The following is a 20,912-nucleotide window of genomic DNA, read 5'->3' on the forward strand; positions in this document are numbered from 1 at the left end:
TGCCTTGCCTTTGGGTTCTGGCTGCAAATCCTCTGTTCCGCTCTAGTGCTTGCCACCCCCCCGCCCCAAGAATCCTGTCCCCCTGCCCCGGGAGTTTCACAGGAGAGTGAAGTCAGGCCCAGCATTTGTGGGGAGCCGTGTTGCAGCCGAGTGCACTTCCTTCAGCCTTAGAGAAATAGCATTTTCTGGAACGCTGCTCATCAGTGATGGGTTGCCAGGACAGGAGGTGCTCCCTGGGCCGCACCGCTGCAACTCCCCCCCCCCCCCCGCCCCAAGGCTGGCAGATGGACCTGAGAACTGTGTCCCCCATCTAGGAGCAGACAGCAGGTGTGCATGGGCCCCCCGGCAGTTCTCCTGAGGAAGCTGCAGAATTGACATCCCCCCATCCATCCGGCCCACACACGTCTGAGCTGCCTACAGCCTGGGAGTTTGTGCTCTCAAAGCACAACGGGAGGTGTTAAGCCATCTGTTCAAGGAGGTTATGGAATTGTTACAGACTTGTAACAATTTATTTTTTTAAATATATAATTCCAGCACGGTTATTTTAATTCATTCATTTATTTGTTTGGCCGCACTGGGTCTTAGTTGTGGCACGCAGGATCTTTAGTTGCAGCATGCGGACTCTTAGTTGCAGCATGGACTCTTAGTTGTGGCATGCATGTGGGATCTAGTCCCCTGATCAGGGATCAAACCCGGGCCCCCTGCATTGGGAGCGCAGAGTCTTAGCCACTGGGCCACCAGGGAAGTCCCTGTAACAGTTTAAAAAGCACATTTGTATCTTCATGTCTCTGAGTGCCACACCTCTGTGTCCTAATTGATCTCCTCTTCATGTGCTAACTTCCAGCACTGCCCTGTACCAAAGCAGGACTTCAAGGAGTAAAGAAAAATCTAGAATGTCCTCCTCGCTGTTACGTAGATGGAACACTGTTCTTACATCCACACATCAAAGCCTTAACTTTTAAGTCTGTCCTTCTAGGTTATTTTCAAATATAGACAGAATTAGAGAGAGTTGCATAACGGATCCTCCGTGTACCCACAAGCCAGCTGTCAACACGCTGAATCTTCCCATTCTTATCTCCTCCATCCCACACACCTCCCCCACCCGCTTTTGAGTTTTCCCTGGCGTATTGGGTTAGTAAGTTTCGGCTAAGCGATGCTGCGGTGACGTGGCCCTGACCTCAGTGGCTTCCGGTAACCAAGGCACGTGCCCTTGACGGATGCATGTGGCTTTGCCCTGGGACCAAGGCAGCAAGGCGAGCCTCACCCTGTGGAAGACCCACTCACGGGTGTTCCTGAAGGAGGTCCTGTGCCGACTGGGCCATGACCCAGAGCCGAGAGAAGTGAGATTTGCTAGAAGGAAAAGTCAGTCACGTCAGGCCCTGAGAGGAGTACAGAGGTGTTGTGTGTTCCCATATCGATGGTGTGATGGCGTTCCTATCAATTAGTCTGTAGTCCAGAGGCAGGGAGTTAGCATGTGAAGTTCCCTGATTAGGAACCTGTACTCCAGGGGAAGTTAGTTAGCATTTGAGAGACCGTAACTAGGAATCCGCTCTCCCGAGGTCTCAGCAAGGCCTAAGTATAGACTAGAGTCCATGAATTAGCATAAGGATTACTACAAGTATTTTCATGGGTAACGTGGATGGATTTTCATTCAAGTTACGTAGGTTGACTAGAGGTGTTTTTCATCTCCTCTTGCACGAGGGGGTATAAAACCTTTAGAACCCAGCAAATGGATATCCTTCACCATGGCATTCCAGCTCGAGGACTCGGCCGTCTTCAATGCTCTGCCACTTCACCAAGCATCCTGAGGATTCTGTCACCTGATTGGACCAGAAGGTGGTAGAAATCTGGCTTCCAGAGAGTGTGGTATCTGCCTCCGCCCAGCCTTTCAAGTAACTGCTTGTTGCAGTACCTAAAGGAGAGAGAACTTGAACTTCCCTGTGCTAACCATAGGTTGTGTGGCTATGTAGTGCCTCTTTTCTTTGTAGAACATACCACCTAGTAGAGAAACTTTGTGGGAGGGGTCTCACCTACCTTTAATCATTGGAATTTCCTGGGGTCAACCCATAAGAACGTGGTTGTGGTGAATGGGGCCTTACTGGGCCGTTGACAGTGAAGGGAGTGAGACGTTGAGAGGGAACCTTTGGATTTTTCTGTTGGGATGGGGGTCGTTAGTGTTGTCCCCAGCTACAGAGAGGCCACAAAGTCCTGTGTGTCAGATTGTCCCTGAGTGCTGTTGTTAGGTGTTTCGCTGTCACCAGGGACTGCTTTACCCATCAGTGTGGTGGAGGAGTGTTGAAGGATGGAGGGAAAATGAAAATGTGGGCAGAGGACAGGAGAGAATACAGACGTCTTCTCACTAGCACGCCTAGTGGCCAGTCTGGAAGAGCGTACGTATTGTCGAGAGAGTTCAGGTAGTGTTTTCAGCATCCACAGAAGAGTTTACTTGCTCTGAACTTCCTGGGTACCAGCATCTGTGCATGGATGCTTTGGTGTCATCCTAATCACACCTCCAAGAGGTAGGAGGTATTGTTCATATTTGACAGATGAGGAAATGAAGGCATAAAGTTTTGCAGGGTCACGCACCTAGTCAGAAGCAAAGCCGGGATTCAAATTTAGGATGTCAGATTCCTCGGTCCGTTTCCCTAAGCACCATCTTTGGTTTACACGTGTGGTATTGCAAAGGACTTTTTTTTTTTTTAATTAATTTACTTTTTTGCGGTACGCGGGCCTCTCACTGTTGTGGCCTCTCCTGTTGCGGAGCACAGGCTCTGGACGCGCAGGCTCAGCGGCCACGGCTCACGGGCCCAGCCGCTCCGCAGCATGTGGGATCCTCCTGGACCGGGGCACGAACCCGCGTCCCCTGCATCGGCAGGCGGACTCTCAACCACTGCGCCACCAGGGAAGCCCGCAAAGGACTTTTTTGTTTGCACTTTCCTCCCTGTTTTCTCAATGTTCAAGAGCATCAGAGTCTTTAAGGTCCAATGGAAGAGAAAGAGAAAGTTTATTCCAGGAACCTCTACCTTTCAAAGGTATAGAGACTTTTCCACCAAGGTGAAGTAGACACCTGTGTTTTCCTGCCAGAAAACCTTGGGACGTCACTGCTTTGAGTCTCTGTAAAGCGAGGGGTGGTTTGGTCCAGCAGGCATCCAGGGCCCCTCCACCCCTTTACACCAGACAAGAGTTTAGGACCACTACTAGCCTGGATTTAGGCTTGGGGCCAGACAGGAGCTATGCTGCTTATCTGCATGGCGGGGCTTGGAGATTCAGGGTCAAGTATATGGTGTGTCTTCTTCTGTCCTCCAGCACTTTTTCCTTCACCTTTACCCTGTCTTCCACAGGGCAAGGTGCCTGCTGTTCCTAGGGGAAAAGAAATTGAAATTGTCTGCACAGCATCCGTGCCCCGGGGGAAAATGCCTACCAGCATAAATTTTCAAACCCTGTTCTAAAAGTGCATGACTGGGAAGCCTTTACAGTCTTAGAACTTTAGACCTCAGGGAAGTAGTGGCTGCAGGATAATTAGGTCAAACCCAAAGGCGCACCTGAGGGAAGTGGCAGGTGGAGGAAATACGACGAGAAAGCTTGTTTAAAATACTGGCGCTTTCGGAAGGACTAGACCCTTGTTCTGTTGCTTCCTTCAGTTTTTCTTCTCATTGTTTTCCTGTTGTCAGACATTTCTAAGATGTGGTCAGGAATGGGTGAGAGAGGAAACGAAAAAGAAATCACAAGAAGACAGACTAGAATATGACGTGTGATTCCTCAGCCGCGCTGTTTTGCACAACAATCAGGCTCTAGATCAGGATTCCAACTCTTTCGTCAGAGGTCCCAGGGGTGGAAGGTAGGTCTGTGTGTGACAGACACACGGGGGGAGCGGGGGCCTGCACAGGTATGCTGACCCCTACACAAGGAGCGGGGACGGGGTGCTGCCACACGCACGGCAGCAGCAGCCGGGGTGAGAATGCCGGGCCCGTGGGCATAGAGCATCCTCTGTAACAGGCTGTAACGTCTGCAAGAGGCTGGTGTGGATGGCACTCATCGGGGGGGGGGGTATGAACCCTTTCATCCCTGTTCTCGTGGAATTGGGACCAGGTAGACCAGGGGTGACCTGAACATTTCTTCTGCATTAGCTCAAAGGGGAACAGAGGTGGAAAGAAATACTGAGAGTAACCCCAAACAAAGGCAGCAGTGAACTAGAAACAGGGACTTCCCTGGTGGCACAGTGGATAATAAGACTCTGCACTCCCAATGCGGGGGCCCGGGTTCCATCCCTGGTCAGGGAACTAGATCCCACATGCGTGCTGCACCTAAGGAGCCCGCGTGCCACACCTAAGGAGCCCGCGTGCCGCACCTAAGGAGCCCGCGTGCCGCACCTAAGGGGCCCGCGTGCCGCACCTAAGACCTGGCACAACCAAATAAATAAATACTTTAAAAACAAAACAAAACAAAAAAACAAAACAAAAACCCCCCAGAAAAACAGTGAATTAGAAACAGACTGGACCAAGCAGAAGTCTCAGGTCCAGGGGAAAATCAGGACAGGCCAGTGTGCTGCCTAGATAGCTGTCGATGAAAAAAAATCAATAAACAATCAATAATAAGAATAGAAAAGAGTGTTACCTGAGCCATCTGAGGACTATAGCCTGGGAGCCAGCTTCACATATGACTCTGAGAAACTGCTCCAGAGAAGCATGGTTTTTGACACAGTTTTATATCTTGAACGTCAAACAAGTCAGGGATCCATTCCTTCAAGGTTTAAAAGAAACAGACCAGCACATGCACAGCGAGTCAGCACAGCCTTAGCACCTGCGAAGGCAGGCTTGTCATCAACGGAGTCCCAGCCTTGGTATCCCAGGAAGGGAGGCATTTAATCTTTGTGTTTTGTCTGGACATTCTTTACTTCTGGTCAGTGTGCCCTTTTCTTTAAAAATTAAAGCAGATGTACAATGTAGATTTGACAGGCCACAAACAGGTTGGGTTTTTTTTATTTATTTATTTTATTTTATTTATTTTATTTTTGGCTGTGTTGGGTCTTCGTTACTGTGCGCAAGCTTTCTCCAGTTGCGGCAAGCGGGGGCTACTCTTCGTTGCAGCACGTGGGCTTCTCATTGCGGTGGCTTCTCTTGTTGCAGAGCACGAGCTCTAGGCTCGCGGGCTTCAGTAGTTGTGGCACACGGGCTCAGTAGTTGTGGCTCGTGGGCTCTAGAGCGCAGGCTCAGTAGTTGTGGCGCACGAGCTTAGTTCCTCCGCATCATGTGGGATATTTTTGGATGAGGGCTCCAACCTGTGTCCCCTGCATTGGCAGGCGGATTCTTAACCACTGTGCCACCAGAGAAGCCCAAACAGGCTATTTTTAGTTAGCATAAAATTCAAGTTACCTCTTGTATTAGCCAGAACGACCTCCCTAAATCTCAGTATGTGAAAATTTCTTTTATCATAGCCTAGCTCTCACCCAGGGCCCCGGACCCTCAGGGCAGGGTGAGTTTCTGGGAGCTCCCAGCACAGGCTAGCCATGCCCTGTGGTCATTGCTTTAGGTCTGATCTGTCTCCGAGTATTCCGTGATTTGGGAACACACAGGGATTTCTCCAGCTTTTATCGCCCACGTCGTCAGCCATCATCGCTCCTCTGTGTTTCCCTGTTACCCCTCATCACAGCCCCTGTGGCCTGATTTAAAAGATTGGTAAACACACGGTTCAAATCCTGCCTCTGCCACGAGCTTGCTCTTAGAACTTCGGTAAACGGTCTAATCTCAGTGTCTCTTTTTCTGTAAAATAGGGACTTGGCATGCTTATCTCAAAGAGCTGATGTGAAGATTAAAGGAAATGACACTTAAAAAGCAAATGCCTGGGTCATAACATACCAAATGCTTTACATTCATTTTCTCTTTGGAACACTCTTCCCAGGTCTGCAGGGGAGACCAGAGTTAACAAGGACCAAATATGAGGGTTTTTTTTTTTTGGCCGTACCGCGCGGCACGTGGGATCTTAGTTCCCCGACCAGGGGTGGAACCCACGTCCCCTGCATTGGAGGTGCGGAGTCGTAACCACTGGACTGCCCGGGAGGTCCCGAGGATACTTTGAAGGTTCTAGGAATTTGAAGTATCATGAAGTGTCATTGTAATTATGTATTGACCTTATTCCCTGACTTTTTCTAAATGCTCTCAAGCTCATCTCCCCATTCCCATATCCACTACGCTGGATTCTTCCTGGTTTGGTTGCTAGAATAAGCTCAGGCTTGGCACTGCTTCTGGGCCAGCCCGACGGGCGTGCCTCCCTAGAGGTAGGCTCTGGTTTCGCTCTCCTTCTGTATGACGTGTCTTTTTATTGTGATGCTCTGGAATCTTGGGGCCTTGTTGATCCTGCAGGAACTGCCCCTCCCAGGCTTAGCCAATCCCGAGATGGTAAAGGGCCCGCCTGTGGGTGTACTTTTCCTATCCAAACCAGCCAGTCCAGAGCCCTCACCCCAGCACCTCCTTTATCGGGCTGTCTCTCTGAGATACTCGCCCGCCGCCCTCGTACCAGGGGACTACCCCAGGGCCGGGTACCAGACAACTAGGGCCAGCCCCTGCATGCCAGAGCCCCCTGAAATGACTCCAACTAGGCAGCCCTAAGCCTGTTTACCCTGCCTCGTCTGTTCCCTTCTGGGGGACCACAATACATGGGGCTGCGTGGAATCCTGGGAAAGCTATACTGAAAACAGGAACTAATCTGGTGATGATCTCATATTGGCTATTGGGTCACGTGCTACCCTCTTGCGCCTCTGGTAACCTAACAAGGGGATTAAGTGACAGTGCTCAGTAGGTGGCCACTTGAGCAAGCTGGTGCTGGGGAAGGTACAGAGAGATTAAGAGCTGATTCTCTTTCAGAGGGAACAGGTCTCTACCTGTCTCTACCACTGCGCCACCAGGGAAGCCCAAGTTTCCACAACTTTTATTTACGCCTCTGATAATTTCGATTGTATGAAGCAGGGCTTCGTAAGGTGATCTTGGCTTGTGAGGATAGGGAGAGGCTGGTGGGAGAAGACATTATAGGGATACATGTCTTAAAAATAGATTGAGGGGCTTCCCTGGTGGCGCAGTGGTTGAGAGTCCGCCTGCCGATGCAGGGGACGCGGGTTCGCACCCCGGTCCGGGAAGATGCCACATGCCGCAGAGCGGCTGGGCCCGTGAGCCATGGCCACTGAGCCTGTGCGTCCCGAGCCTGTGCTCCGCAACGGGAGAGACCACGACAGTTTTTTTGTGCTCCGCAAAAAAAAAAAAAAAAAAAAAAAATAGATTGAAGAAGGTCTAAAAATATGAAAAAGGAAAAAGGGAAAGATCATTGTAATTTGAACTCTAGAGCTAAAAAACATCATTCAAGAGATTAAAAAATTAAAATAAACAGTGCGAGGGAAAAGAAAACATATAGAAATGAAACAGTTGGGATCACTTAGCACTAGATAGTATTCATAGGACTAGTGTAAGGGGTAAAATGAATGAACACATATTTTATTTTTTATTTATTTTAAAATTTTATTGGAGTCTAGTTGATTTACAATGTTGTATTAGTTTCAGGTGTACAACGAAAGTGATTCGTTTATACATATACATATGTGCATTCTTTTTCAGATTCTTTTCTCACATGGGTTATCACAGAATATTGAGTAGAGTTCCCTGTGCTCTACAGTAGGTCCTTGTTGGTTATCTGTCTTATATACAGTAGTGTATGTATGTTAATCCTAAGCTCCTGATTTATTCCCCTCCCCACCACGTTTCCTCTTTTGTAACCATAAGTTTGTTTTTGATATTCGTAAATAAGTTCATTTCTGTTTTGTAAATAAGTTCATTTGTAAGCACATGGTTTTAGAGTGACAGGAAATGAACCCTGAAAGTTGTTAATGCTTAGAAAAGAAAGCATTCATAATAGGAATCCCAAAGTTGGCCAGGTTGCTCGCTGAAAAATTTAAATTAGAAAATTAAATCTTTTTGATTGGATAATGTAGAACAAACGGTCAATAAGCAGGTAGCAAACGGTGAAAAACTACATGTTGAAGCAGAATCATCAGAAAGAAAACAGTAGCAGAACAGCCATACATGCGGTATACTATTCATGATAGAAACAAACTAACACTGTGTTTTTCTGGAAATCTATGTATATGGAGCTAAATGCTTTGAAAAATTTCAGGAACTATTGGCTACAGACTCATAACAGTCACCTCTGGAGACCTGGAGTTGAAGAGGAGGTGGGTGGTCAAGGGACCTTTTCATCAGTATTCTGTGAAGTTTTCCAATGAAAATGTACTTTCCATATTGAAGAATGAATCATTTTTTTACAACATACAGTTTTGATGGAAACTTTCAGCTGATGTTTATGTGAGCCTCTTTGGAATATAACTCATCCTCTGGGCCACAGGGCATCCTATCACATTTGACTGGTGCCTCTGCAGTTGTGTATTTATTTGTAGGCAAGGATTCCAGATGGAGTGTGCATACATTGTACCATGTTATATTAAATAATATGAATAAATGAGAGGTTGGTTTGTTTTTTTTTTTTGGCCGTGCCACATGTCTTGTGGGATTTTAGTTCCCCAACCAGGGATTGAACCCGGACCCTCAGCAGTGAGAGCTTGGACTGCTAACCACTGGACTACCAGGGAATTCCCAAGAGTATTTTTTTATATGGGCAGGGTCACCACAAGAGGTAGTGGTGAGCGGCACTTCTCTCAAAAGCATCATGATGTACATGTGAAGAAATTGCATGTTTGTGACTTGCTGTAATGGACGGAATAGGAGCCCACAGAGGTTCTCTTGGATCTCATTCAGGAGGATGTAAATACAAGAAAAACTAGAAGGCCCGTGTCCAGCATGGCGTGGCTCCAAATTGGATGTTAGCTAGCCTCGTGTCAGGGCTGTTTAGTTAGAGTGACAGATGGGGAAGCCAGATTTCTTGGAAGACTGTCATCGGTGTGATGCGCCCCCTACGCCCTCACCCGCATGATACATGTCCTCCTTCCTGCCCTACAGGTGCAGAATCAGAACAGAAAACCCAGCAATCGTGGGATAGGAGGCTACTCTATAAGAACATTTGTACATCCTAGTTTCGTCTCTGGATCCTAAGTTTTTGTTTTTTAAATATACATATATATTATATTATTATATTATATTATATTATTTATTTATTTATGTTTGGCTGCGTTGGGTCTTTGTTGCTGTGTGCGGACTTTCTCTAGTTGCAGCGAGCAGGGGCTACTCTTTGTTGTGATGTGTGGGCTTCTCATTGCGGTGGCTTCTCTTGTTGCGGAGCATGGGCTCTAGGCGCGTGGGCTCAGTAGTATGGCTCGCGGGCTCAGTAGTTGTGGCACGCAGGCTTCAGTAGTTGTGGCATGCAGGCTCAGTAGTTGTGGCTCACGGGCTCTAGAGCGCAGGTTCAGTAGTTGTGGCGCATGGGCTTTGTTGCTCCGCGGCATGTGGGATCTTCCTGGACCAGGAATTGAACCCGTGTCCCCTGCATTGGCAGGCGGATTCTTAACCACTGCGCCACCAGGGACGTCCCTGGATCCTAAGTTTTTGAAGTTCATTTTTCCAGTAGACTTTGCCATGCTCAATCTTTTGGACCCCAAATTATATGCATAGCCTTAGAAAAATTTAAGGAACACCAAACAAGTAAGGTATTAACATTCTGCTAAATCCTTCCTAGTTTGTAAAGGATGTTAATGTGGTTCTGAGATAAAAATATGAGCTTTGCTTTGCGATTTATCTGGGGAGTCAGTTGACTGAACTTGAGTAAATTATTCACTGCTTCATTATAATTCACTAGGACTGAAGGTTTCTGTCTGGTGCATTCAGCTGTCCATTGCAAAAGAATTGCTGTGTACTCAGTAAAGCACTGAAAGTGTAGAGACTGCAGATGAGATATAAATTTTACAGTGTACTTTCCACTAACAAAAATTATTTATGCAAACATCAGAAGGAGAAACTGGCTTTCAAGAGGCATCTACACTTTAGTGATTTTTAATCTCTTAGTGGGAACACGTTACTGACCAAAAAAAAAAAAAAAGCATTACTGCAGACAGCCATCCTAGAGTCTTGTAATGATTATCTCTATGGCTTGGAGATAACATTTTAGTAAATGGAAGTTTAGTTAAGATTCTAATAAAAAGAGCTATTATCATTGGAGAGTAAAAACTGTAGCCTAAAGTATTTTAAAACTAGAAATTAATTTTTTTCTACTAATACTGAAATCATGTAGTTTATTGGAACAGATGCTACAGAAGAGGTGGGCGATGTGAAATAGGTGTGTTACACTTTTAGTGAAGATACTTCATAGCAATGCTACCAAACAGTAATAAAATCATGGCTTCAAGACTTTTACGTAGTCTAACAAATTCAGCTAATCTTATGTCTTCTCTACACAATTCCTGCCAAAGTCAATCCATCCCTTACAGTCTCTGCTTGCTCCCCTGTTGTCTCCTGATACTTTTGGTCAGAGGCTCATTACCAAATTTGTGAATCACTTTCCAGTCGGTTTTGTTGTGTTAAATAAGATTCCATTATCAGATTCTGTTTCCAGATCTCTGACCATTAAAAAATCCTTCCTCCTTAATGCCTGGCATGGCTCTGATTGGCCCCTGTCTTCTGTGATACGGGCTGCTTTACTTATAAAGTCTGATTCCTCTGTAATATGTTTTTTCCTCAAAAGTGAAGCGTTCACATTTCTGCTGCTTCCTTTTTTTGCATGAACAGAATTCGACAAGCTTTCTCCATCCTTCATGTTACCCTCTGGAAACCCTAACTGACTCATCTCCCTCTTTAACCACGCCCGGAATCAGCTGAAGCATTCCAGGAGCAGCCAGGTGTGCGAGGACCAGATGGATTCAGGACCCGATGCTCAGCACGGTGGTTCTCAATCCTCTGAGCGTCTGAGCTCTGTCATCTCTTTACAGAAAATGCACGGTGTGGAGATATGTTCAAGTGGATACAATTTCAGTAGATTGCTGGGACTCCCTATTCGTTCAGAACCTTCTGGGATAAACCACCTTGACTGTCGTGCTGAGGCCAGGCACAGGAGTAACCGGGGCAGCTTCTTGGTGGCCACATAGACCTGGGCCGCCCCCCGTACCCCTGGAAACTGGTATAAAGCAGAGAATCAGGAGATCTGAAGCTGAAGGTTTTTCAGAGTTATTTCTAAGCAGGATATATTTTAGAAATCAGATTTTGAAGCCGCTTTTCAATAATAACCCCATGAGTGAGGGGTTTTTTTCAGAAGCTGATTTCACCCCAAAAAATGCATTTAGTTGGCTTTTTCCTGGACAGACTTGTTCAGACATGGGCATCCTTTCAGGATGAAGGGCTTGTGAGATTTATTTTTTATTTTTTTCCGGTATGTGGGCCTCTCACTGTTGTGGCCTCTCCCATTGCGGAGCACAGGCTCCGGACGTGCAGGCTCAGCGGCCATGCCTCGCGGGCCCAGCCGCTCCGCGGCATGTGGGATCTTCCCTGATGGGGGCACGAACCCGTGTCCCCTGCATCGGCAGGCGGACTCTCAACCACTGCGCCACCAGGGAAGCCCCAGGGCTTGTGAGATTTTAAAAACAGTCCGTTGGCTTCTCTTTTGCAGCCATTTGTCAGATGAAGTCTCTTGACTAGCTTGATTTGGGAATGACTGAAACCTAGTGGAAAATCAGAGACATAGGTTTTGACCACTGACCCTAACGGGTGGGGGTTTTTTATGTCTGTTTTGTGGACTATATGGCATCTTGGAACCTACAGAAATGACAAGGCGGAAAAAATGTTAACAGTTTGTGGATGTGCCGTTTAACCAGATCATCGAACAAAATATTTGAAAAGAAGCACTCAGCCCTGTGACCCGGTGTGCTTTCATCTTCGTTTATCTTCCTGTTTCTTGATGTCTGTAATCCTCACTGAGTCTTCCCCCATCTTCCCACTGTACCATCATCTGCCTGGTTCTAGTGTTTCGGAGCAAGCCTGTACTGGCTTTGGGTCCTAATGAGGCTCCTGGGGAGGGTTGGGGGGAGCGGAGTGGGGAGGGGTACACCCTCCTGGCACAGAGGCATCCTATCATGCATTTTCCCTGATGGCCTAAGACGACGAAGTGTTAGCTCCGCCGCACACAGAGCTTCTATTTCAGCCTAACAATGACCTCAGCGCCAGGCTTGGATGCGTCGGGAAGAGCCGGGTGGATCTGACCCAGAGGGATGGACTTCCCAAATATATGGCATCCACTGCTGAATCTTACTGCAGTAACGGGATACAGCCTTTGAAGGACCAACGTAAATTTCGTCTGGCTCATCACCTGGGTGGGAGGGGAGGACGGCTGGACGGCAGGCGTGTGTTATTTACAAGGTGTTTTCCACCTCTTCCCCTTTCAGGTTATGGCCACACTGTGCCCCTGTCCGACGGGGGCAAGGCCTTCTGCATCATCTACTCGGTCATCGGCATCCCTTTCACCCTCCTGTTCCTGACGGCAGTGGTCCAGCGTGTCACCATCCATGTCACCCGCAGGCCAGTCCTCTACTTCCACGTCCGCTGGGGCTTCTCCAAGCAGGCGGTGGCCATCGTCCACGCTGTCCTTCTCGGTGTGATCACTGTGTCCTGCTTCTTCTTCATCCCGGCCGCGGTGTTCTCCCTCCTGGAGGATGACTGGAACTTCCTGGAATCCTTTTACTTCTGCTTCATTTCCCTGAGCACAATTGGCCTCGGGGATTATGTTCCCGGAGAGGGCTATAATCAAAAATTCAGGGAGCTCTACAAGATTGGGATCACGTGTGAGTATTGGGGTTCACGGACTCTGCCCCCGCCGGGGCTCTGTTGGCGGTTCCAAGCTCCACTCACCCACTCGTGGAGAGCCGCTCATCAGAGCCCTGACTGCTGTCCATGGATACGTTTTCCATTTTGCCACCTTCCCATAACTTTCATTTCGTCATGATTCCTTTCAAAATGCTTTAAGCAAAAGCCTTATTACTGAGAATTATTGTTTCCCAGGCACCTTAAAAGTACCCATCAATTTCTTACTAGTAATGTAAGAGACACTACAAATGACAGCACAAGAATGCACCACACAGAATAACTTGATAATCAACTTTTTTTTTTTTTTTTCTCGGTACGCGGGCCTCTCACTGTTGCGGCCTCTCCCGTTGCGGAGCACAGGCTCCGGACGCGCAGGCCCAGCGGCCACGGCCCACGGGCCCAGCCGCTCCGCGGCATGTGGGATCCTCCCAGACCGGGGCACGAACCCGTGTCCCTCGCATCGGCAGGCGGACTCCCAACCACTGCGCCACCAGGGAATCCCGATAATCAACTTTTGATTTTAAAAAATTGCTCTACTTTATTAACTATTTTAAGCGCAAGAAAACCAGGACTAGGATTTAGCCTGTTAACAATCCATCATGTTCTTTCATTTACCAGGAAAATCGTAAACCAGTTGCTTATCTCATTTGTCCATCTGGTTCTTTTTTGAAGAAGTTAGACCATGTTTGCCGCTTTCAGAATTTTATATGTGGAAAATAGGCATAAAATTCAGATGGCCGGTGACTTATAACTTAAACAATATTTGAAAAATTCAATATAATGTCATGGAAAACTTAGAAATCCATTGGCAAGAAACTGTTTATTTTTGTGTGTCTGTTTCCTGTCTGTTCACAATGTGTAGAATTACATCATACTGTATGTACAGTTTTGTTTTTGAATTTAATTGAATTTAATGTTTTTATCCAGCAGGTTCTTATTGGTTCTCTATTTTATACATGTTAGTGTATATATGTCAATCCCAGTCTCCCAGTTCATCTCACCACCACCATCCCCTGTACGTATAGTTTTCATTTCTGCCTTCTCAGGAATTTTTCAAGACTCAGCTCATGCCATGTCTTCTAGGAAATCACAGTACATACTCAGGCAGCCAGATGTTCTGGCCTGGCCCTATCCTGTAGTCTTAACATGACAGAAGGATTAGTTGAACTGTATGTATTTTCGCTTTTCTATGAAACCATGCTCACTCAGGACAAAGGCTTCACTAATAAACACCCAGTGCTTTCAGCAGTGCCTGGCTACCATACAAGTTCCATAAATATTTACCAAATGGTTACAGGAGTGATTGCACATTTCCTCTACTTACCATATTTATCTTTAATATCCGCATAATATTTTATCTGGTGCCTATACCATCATCTAGTCCTGCTTCGATCAAATATTTGTTTGTTTATTTATTTATTTATTATTTTTTAAAATAAATTTATTTATTTATTTTTGGCTGTGTTGGGTCTTCGTTGCTGCGCGTGGGCTTTCTCTAGTTGCGGTGAGCGGGGGCTACTGTTCGCTGCGGTGCACGGGCTTCTCATTGCGGTGGCTTCTCTTGTTGCGGAGCACGGGCTCTAGGCACACAGGCTTCAGTAGTTGTGACACGCGGGCTCAGTAGTTGTGGCTTGCGGGCTCTAGAGCTCAGGCTCAGTAGTTGTGGTGCACCGGCTTAGTTGCTCTGCGGCATGTGGGATCTTCCCGGGCCTGGGCTCGAACCCGTGTCCCTTGCATTGGCAGGCAGATTCTTAACCACTGTGCCACCAGGGAAGCCCTCCATCAAATATTTAGATTGCTTCCAGTTGGGGGGCATTATAAATAATACTGCAGTAAATACTTTTGTATGTTTACATGTTTTTCTACTTTGTTATCTTTCCAGGAAGTGGGCTGGCTGACCCAAAGTGAACATGCCCTTTGGTGACTCATAGATCATGTTGACCCAGTGCTTTCCAAATGGCCTATGAGTTTACAGTACCACCAGAATTACCTAATGCAAGACTTTCTTGTCTTGCATTAGGGTAAAATGTTTACCTCCTTCTCTGAATTTAATTTTTTCATGACGTAAGAGATATTGAATTCGTTTCTTTAATTAATTATGGTGGCTAGCTCTACTTTTCTCTTGTGCTAATTGTTTGCTCATAAATTTTGCCCAACGGTTTAATGTCCTCAATGTTTCATGTAATACTAAATCCTTACAGAACGTTTTAAGGCTTGTTTCCATGTGAATTGTAGTTTTCTTAGGCTCTCTGAATAGTGCGTGTGCCAGGTGGAGCAAATGAACGTTCCAAAGGTATATTAGTTTGTGGATAGGCTAAAGTCCCGCAGCTTTTGTCTGAAACATCATGGCTCTTTTTGTCAGCCCTCAAGAGTTCGACTACATAGTGCATAAAGGAAAAGGAGGAGATTAGCCATTAGTCTACTAACAATGTCATTGCTATTTCTAAAATATGCTATCTTATTACCAAACCCTAATAACCAAATTCTAAAGATACTAGAAAACTGTCACTTTGCATTCTTGATGTAATCAGCCTCCTTGTTCCAGTTATGCTACCGATTCTGACTTCCCTGGTTCATTTATTTTCTGAAAATAGTCCTCAAACGTTTTACCATTTGGGGTCATGAAACTGGGATTTTTGTTACTCTTTGAGTTTTCATTTTCGTGTTTTTGTTCCTTTCCCTGATGAAAACCATTTTTTTTTCTGAAAACCGATTTTAAATGCCTTGGAATCGACTTAAAATTACCATTTTCCTATCACGGATTCCAAGGAATAGCACTTTACCTGAAGCAACAGGTTATCTTTCATTTTGGAGTCAGAAACATAGTATTTGAGGAATGGTCCATGTGCCCCAGAAATGACTGGTCACATAATGGAAAGCTTAGTCTGCTAGCGGGGCCCCGGTGAAAGTGTAAATAACCACACCCAAAGACCTTGTAAATATCCACATCTGTTCCTTTTTTTTTTTTTTTAATATTTATTTATTTATTTGGTCACACTCGGTCTTAGTTGCAGCAGGCGGGCTCCTTAGTTGTGGCATGCGGGCTCCTTAGTTGTGGCATGCATGTGGGATCTAGTTCACTACCAGGAATCGAACCTGGGCCCCCTGCATTGGGAGTACAGAATCTTATCCACTGCACCACCAGGGAAGTCCCTCCACGTCCATTCTTAAGGGAATTTTCATCTAGCTTAAACTGTAATGTCTACTGCTAAAAGCATTGAGTGCTGAAAAGGGTGGCAAGGTTTGTGCCAAGCACTCCTGATACATCAGAAACTCTTCCGAAATGTCACTGGCTTTTTGAGAAGCACTGATTATACAGTGGAGGGGAGGTTGCCCTTGGGCGAGTACAGTGTGTTATCTCTCTTTAACAATGCCTTATCAGCCCCAACTTCTTTTTTTCCCAGAATCACACCATGTGATTCTGAATCATCCAGGGTTGTAGAAGGTTAAGTCATTCTTTTTTTTAATTTATTTATTTTATTGAAGTATAGTTGATTTACAATGTTGTGTTAATTTCTGCTGTGTAGCAAAGTGAGTCAGCTATACAGATATACATTCTTTTTCATATTCTTTCCCATTATGGTTTAACACAGGACGTTGACTATAGTTCCCTGTGCTGTACAGTAGGACCTTGTTGTTTATCCATCTTATATATAATAGTTTGCATCTGCTAACCCCAAACTCCTAATCCATCCCTCCCCCTTGGCAACCAGAAGTCTTTCCTCTGTGTCTGAGTCTGTCTCTGTTTCATTGATAAGTTTATTTGTGTCATATTTTAGATTCCACATATAAGTGACATCATATGGTATTTGCCTTTCTCTTTCTGACTTACTTCACTTAGTTTGATAATCTCTGGGTCTATCCTTGTCGCTGCAAATGGCATTATTTCATTCTTTTTTATAGCTGAGTAATATTCCATTGTATATATGTACCACATCTTTATCCATTCACCTGTCGATGGACACTTAGGTTACTTCCATGTCTTGGCTATTGTAAATAGTTCTGCTATAAACATTGGGGTGCATGCATCTTTTCAAATTAGAGTTTTCTCTGGATATATGCCCAGCAGTGGGATAGCAGGATCGTATGGTAGCTCTATTTTTAGTTTTTTGAGGAACCTCCATACTGTTCTCCATAGTGGCTGTACCAAATCTACATTCCCACCAACAGTGTAAGAGGGTCCCTTTTCTCCACACCCTCTCCAGCATTTGTTATCTGTAGATTTTTTAATCATGGCCATCTGACTGGTGTGAGGTGATACCACACTGTAGTGTTGACTTGCATTTCTCTAATAATTAGCGATATTGAGCATCTTTTCATGTGCCTGTTGGCCATCTGTATGCCTTCTCTGGAGAAACGTCTATTTAGGTCTAGGAGGTTAAGTCATTCTCCATTTTTCTCTGGGTCGTCCCTCTTTGACCCGTGGAATTCAACACATCCCTAGAAATTATAGAAGTGGCAATGGATTTATTCATCAGCAGATAGGTTGTGTCTTGCGTGGCTTGATCGCACTGAGACGCTGTCATTTCTCTCACACAGGTTACCTGCTTCTGGGTCTTATTGCCATGTTGGTGGTTCTGGAAACCTTCTGTGAGCTCCACGAGCTGAAGAAGTTCAGAAAAATGTTCTATGTGAAGAAAGACAAGGAGGAGGATCAAGTGCACATCATAGAGCACGACCAGATGTCCTTCTCCTCCATCACGGACCAAGCGGCCAGCGTGAAGGAGGACCAGAAGCAGGATGAGCCTTTTGTGCCCCCCCAGTCACCGGCCTTTGCCGACGGTGCCGCGAACCAGTAGGCTTAGGGCTTTGCCGCGCTGTCCCAGAGCGCAGGCTCCGGGCAGTGGGCGGAGGCTTCACTTCGCTCATTTTGATGAGTATGTAAAAGCCAAGGTGACATTTGAACAGATATCTACTGTCTGCAAGATTTTTTGTATAATGGAGCAAAGGAAGCTCTTACTCTGGAGGACTGTCTTAAATCCGAGAAAATGGGGTCTGTACCCGTCATTCATATATGACAAAATTATCTCGACTTTACTAATAGGTGAACAACACTTGAAGCAGGGTGCCTCTGTGGAGAGAAGCAGATTTTATACTTTTCGTTGGGGACTTTGGGATTTGCATTTAAATCATTTAGCTGATGGTTAAATGGCGACATTTATATTTAAAAGCAAAAAAGAAAAGCATAGAGATGTGTTTTACAAATAAGTTTATGTGTACTGGTTTGCATGTGCCCATCTGAAATCATTATTTTTGTAGACTCTAAGTTAAACCTACTATTTATAATGACTAGATAACCATTAACTGTGTACATATAAAGTATAAATATGTTTATATCCTGTACATACGGTGTAGGTCACTGGATCCCAGCACACTTCTTAACCCAAGACTGTAGAGATTTTCCCTTTTGATTTCTCTTTATACTGAACAGTCAAAAGTTGCTGCAATAAAATAAGGGGAATAACACACTTATGAGTGAATGACTTTAGTATTCTGCTACAATAAATGTTTCTACCCTCTCGCAGTAGTATGGTCTCAAATGTCTAAAATGTTTGTAAGCATTTCTCTGGAGGTGAACAAGTAACAAAGAATATGATTTTGTAAAGAAAAAAAAAAGAAAGAAAAAGTTAAGATATTTTGTTTTGAAAGTGAATTATGATTTGCCATCACCTAGTACTAAAGCACAGAACCGGAACACAGACGCTCCAAACGAACAGATTCTGTCAAATGAGTCCGAGAGTTTTTTTAATTTATAAGTTGAATAAATAAAAATGTTAGTTGGTTGCAGTCGTATGCTTCAATATATCAAGAAAAGTTTTCCTCCACGTAGATAATAGGTATGCACTCTTTGGTAGCAACCATAAAGGCAACACTTAAATGCCGTACACAGGACGCTATTAGGAATTTTAGAAGAGAAAATTAGACCCTGTGTGATGACGCATGCTCAGTGACCCACTAGCCAAGTCCCAATCTCCCGGGCCCAGTCGATGATGCTTGACATGTTGGTAAAAGTCGGCATCCTGCTGGCGAGCCAGCTGAGCAGAGTATCCTCTCCTTGGGGCTCCCCCGGAAGCCTCTTCACCTCCTTCACTGTGTGCCCTGGGCACACCGTTACCAGCTCTGTCCTGCTCGCTGCTGTTAGCCTTCAAACATTGTATCCCCTGACTTAGAACAGGGCCCTTCTTTATTGTATAAAATCCCATCTTGTCTGAGAGTGGCAAAACCATGAGAAGGAATGACATCCACTCTGTAGCCCCAGTGCCTCACTCCATAGCTCCTGTAATGGGGAACCGTCCTCGGCAGATCCTTTCCAGGGTTTAATTCCAAACGTGTCCTCCTGTCCCTCCGTTCTGGGTTATCCTGCCCTGTAAGCACATTTTTGTCTGCATTCCAGGCTGACTGTGTCTCCATGGTGGGAGACGGCTCACCCTGGGTCGGTAATTGAGTAAAGGGCTGGACTAGAGACCCCTAGGAGGTTGCATGCTTCCTGGGCAGGACTGGGTTTGGAAAGTTCACGGTGATCACAGTTCTTGGCATGGTGCTAAGATGCTGAAGAATGTAAATTGGAGAAAAGGTGGATTATACCCACGGAGTGTCATTGCATTTTTATTCAATGCAGGAAACAATGATATGCCACCACTGCTCGACTCTAATGTGAGAGGGGAGTGCAAAGTACAGAAAACGAGGAAGAGCCTGAAGGGAAAATTCTGAATCAGGATGTCATTCATAAGCATTTGTACGAACCGTAAAGGCACCATTTAAATGCTGTACGTAGGACGCCATTAGGAATTTTAGAAGAGAATGTAATACTTCACTTGCAAAGCTTTTGTGAATCTGCAGAGAATACCCTTAACTAAATGCTAAACCTTAATACCCTTCACATTGTTTTTGTTCTTTTTCATATGAAGGATGAGTTTCAAAAATTGGAGCAGGTTTTGCCTCCCTGTCAGAAATGAAATGTAAGGGAGAGTGTCTTCTCCAGACTTTCTTTTTGTCACTGGCCAAGGGACAGATGCTGCCCTGGAGTCCTGAGGAAGGGGGAGCTGTGTCAGCCAGAGAACAGAGGCAGGGTCCCCTGGGGGCGGGATGAGGAAGTGAGAGGCTGGGCCAGAAGTGTCATTGGAACCCTCTAGTTGGAGGTGAGCAAGTGTGAAGTTGAAGTCAAAGTGAACACTAAAGAAGAGGATTCTGGGGAAAAAAAAGGATTTGGAGTGAGCAGAGTATAAGCTGAAGGATGGAAGTCCTGGGCAGGAGTCTTCTAGGCTGAGTTCTTAAGAATCCCACAGAACACCCGCAGGATAGAGAATCAGCGGAAAGCATTGTCCTTCATTGTGTGTGAATTTAAAGTCAGGTGTGTCCAGTAGGTATGTTGATTTTGGAGCAGGAGATATACTCAACGAACGGTAGCTCAGAGTAAGCATTAGCCTCCCCCGAATCAAAGGGACTACAGACCAAGGCATTGGAGCCGTCTCCCAAAGAATCTTAAAAAGAAACCCATGGGACAGATAAAGTTTGGCCCAAATAACTCCATTTATGAGTGGCTTCAGGAAAAAATGTTTAGGAATGTCTGGAAAACAGTCAGTCACGCTCATACGTCCTACAGACCAGCCTTACGTGCCTTTTAGGAAATGAATAAGGAGCTATTTGCAAATCTTGAGATGTCACGGTAACTGAAGTGGTCAATGCAAAATGTTTTTAACCCTTTAAAATTATCAGTAGCACACTGGCTTCTTACTAAAAGCAGCTAATATTTGCTCCAGAAAAGAGTTCATTTTAAATTGACACAAGCATGCATTGGAGGGCGATCATGGGATTATCTATCTCTCACGCAGAATTCAGTGAGCAGAATTTCCCAATTGCGTGGCATAGTGCATCCATTTGGTGATTTGCTGTTAAATCTTCCATGCTGAGGAGAGCTGTGATGAATCCCGATATCCTCAATTCAGGAAGGCAGTCAGTCCTTTTGGGATGTAGTTTCAGAAATGCATACATGGTCAACCAGATCCTGGGCAAAATGAGAAATAACCCTTCCTTAGAAAGCTGAAGTTGAAATAATACAGTATTTACCATTTACTTTATTCAACTGTGCCCAGTAAGATTTCAGATATGTGTCTTTAATACATTTAAAGTTTT

General features: G+C 45.4%; 1 protein-coding gene across 1 annotated transcript in view; it reads left to right on the forward strand.

The window, feature by feature from the left end:
- The window catches only part of KCNK1 (potassium two pore domain channel subfamily K member 1), a 51,135-nt gene extending 32,569 nt beyond the window's left edge, over positions 1-18,566 (forward strand). The window contains exons 2-3 of the mRNA XM_004281582.3: positions 12,362-12,757; positions 17,319-18,566. Coding sequence (XP_004281630.1) covers positions 12,362-12,757; positions 17,319-17,578 — 656 coding nt within the window. The 3' untranslated portion in view covers positions 17,579-18,566. The remainder of the gene's footprint in view (positions 1-12,361; positions 12,758-17,318) is intronic.
- The last annotated feature ends 2,346 nt before the right edge of the window (positions 18,567-20,912 follow it).

This window comes from Orcinus orca, chromosome 14 (assembly GCF_937001465.1).
Source record: "Orcinus orca chromosome 14, mOrcOrc1.1, whole genome shotgun sequence".
NCBI classification, from domain to species: domain Eukaryota; kingdom Metazoa; phylum Chordata; class Mammalia; order Artiodactyla; family Delphinidae; genus Orcinus; species Orcinus orca.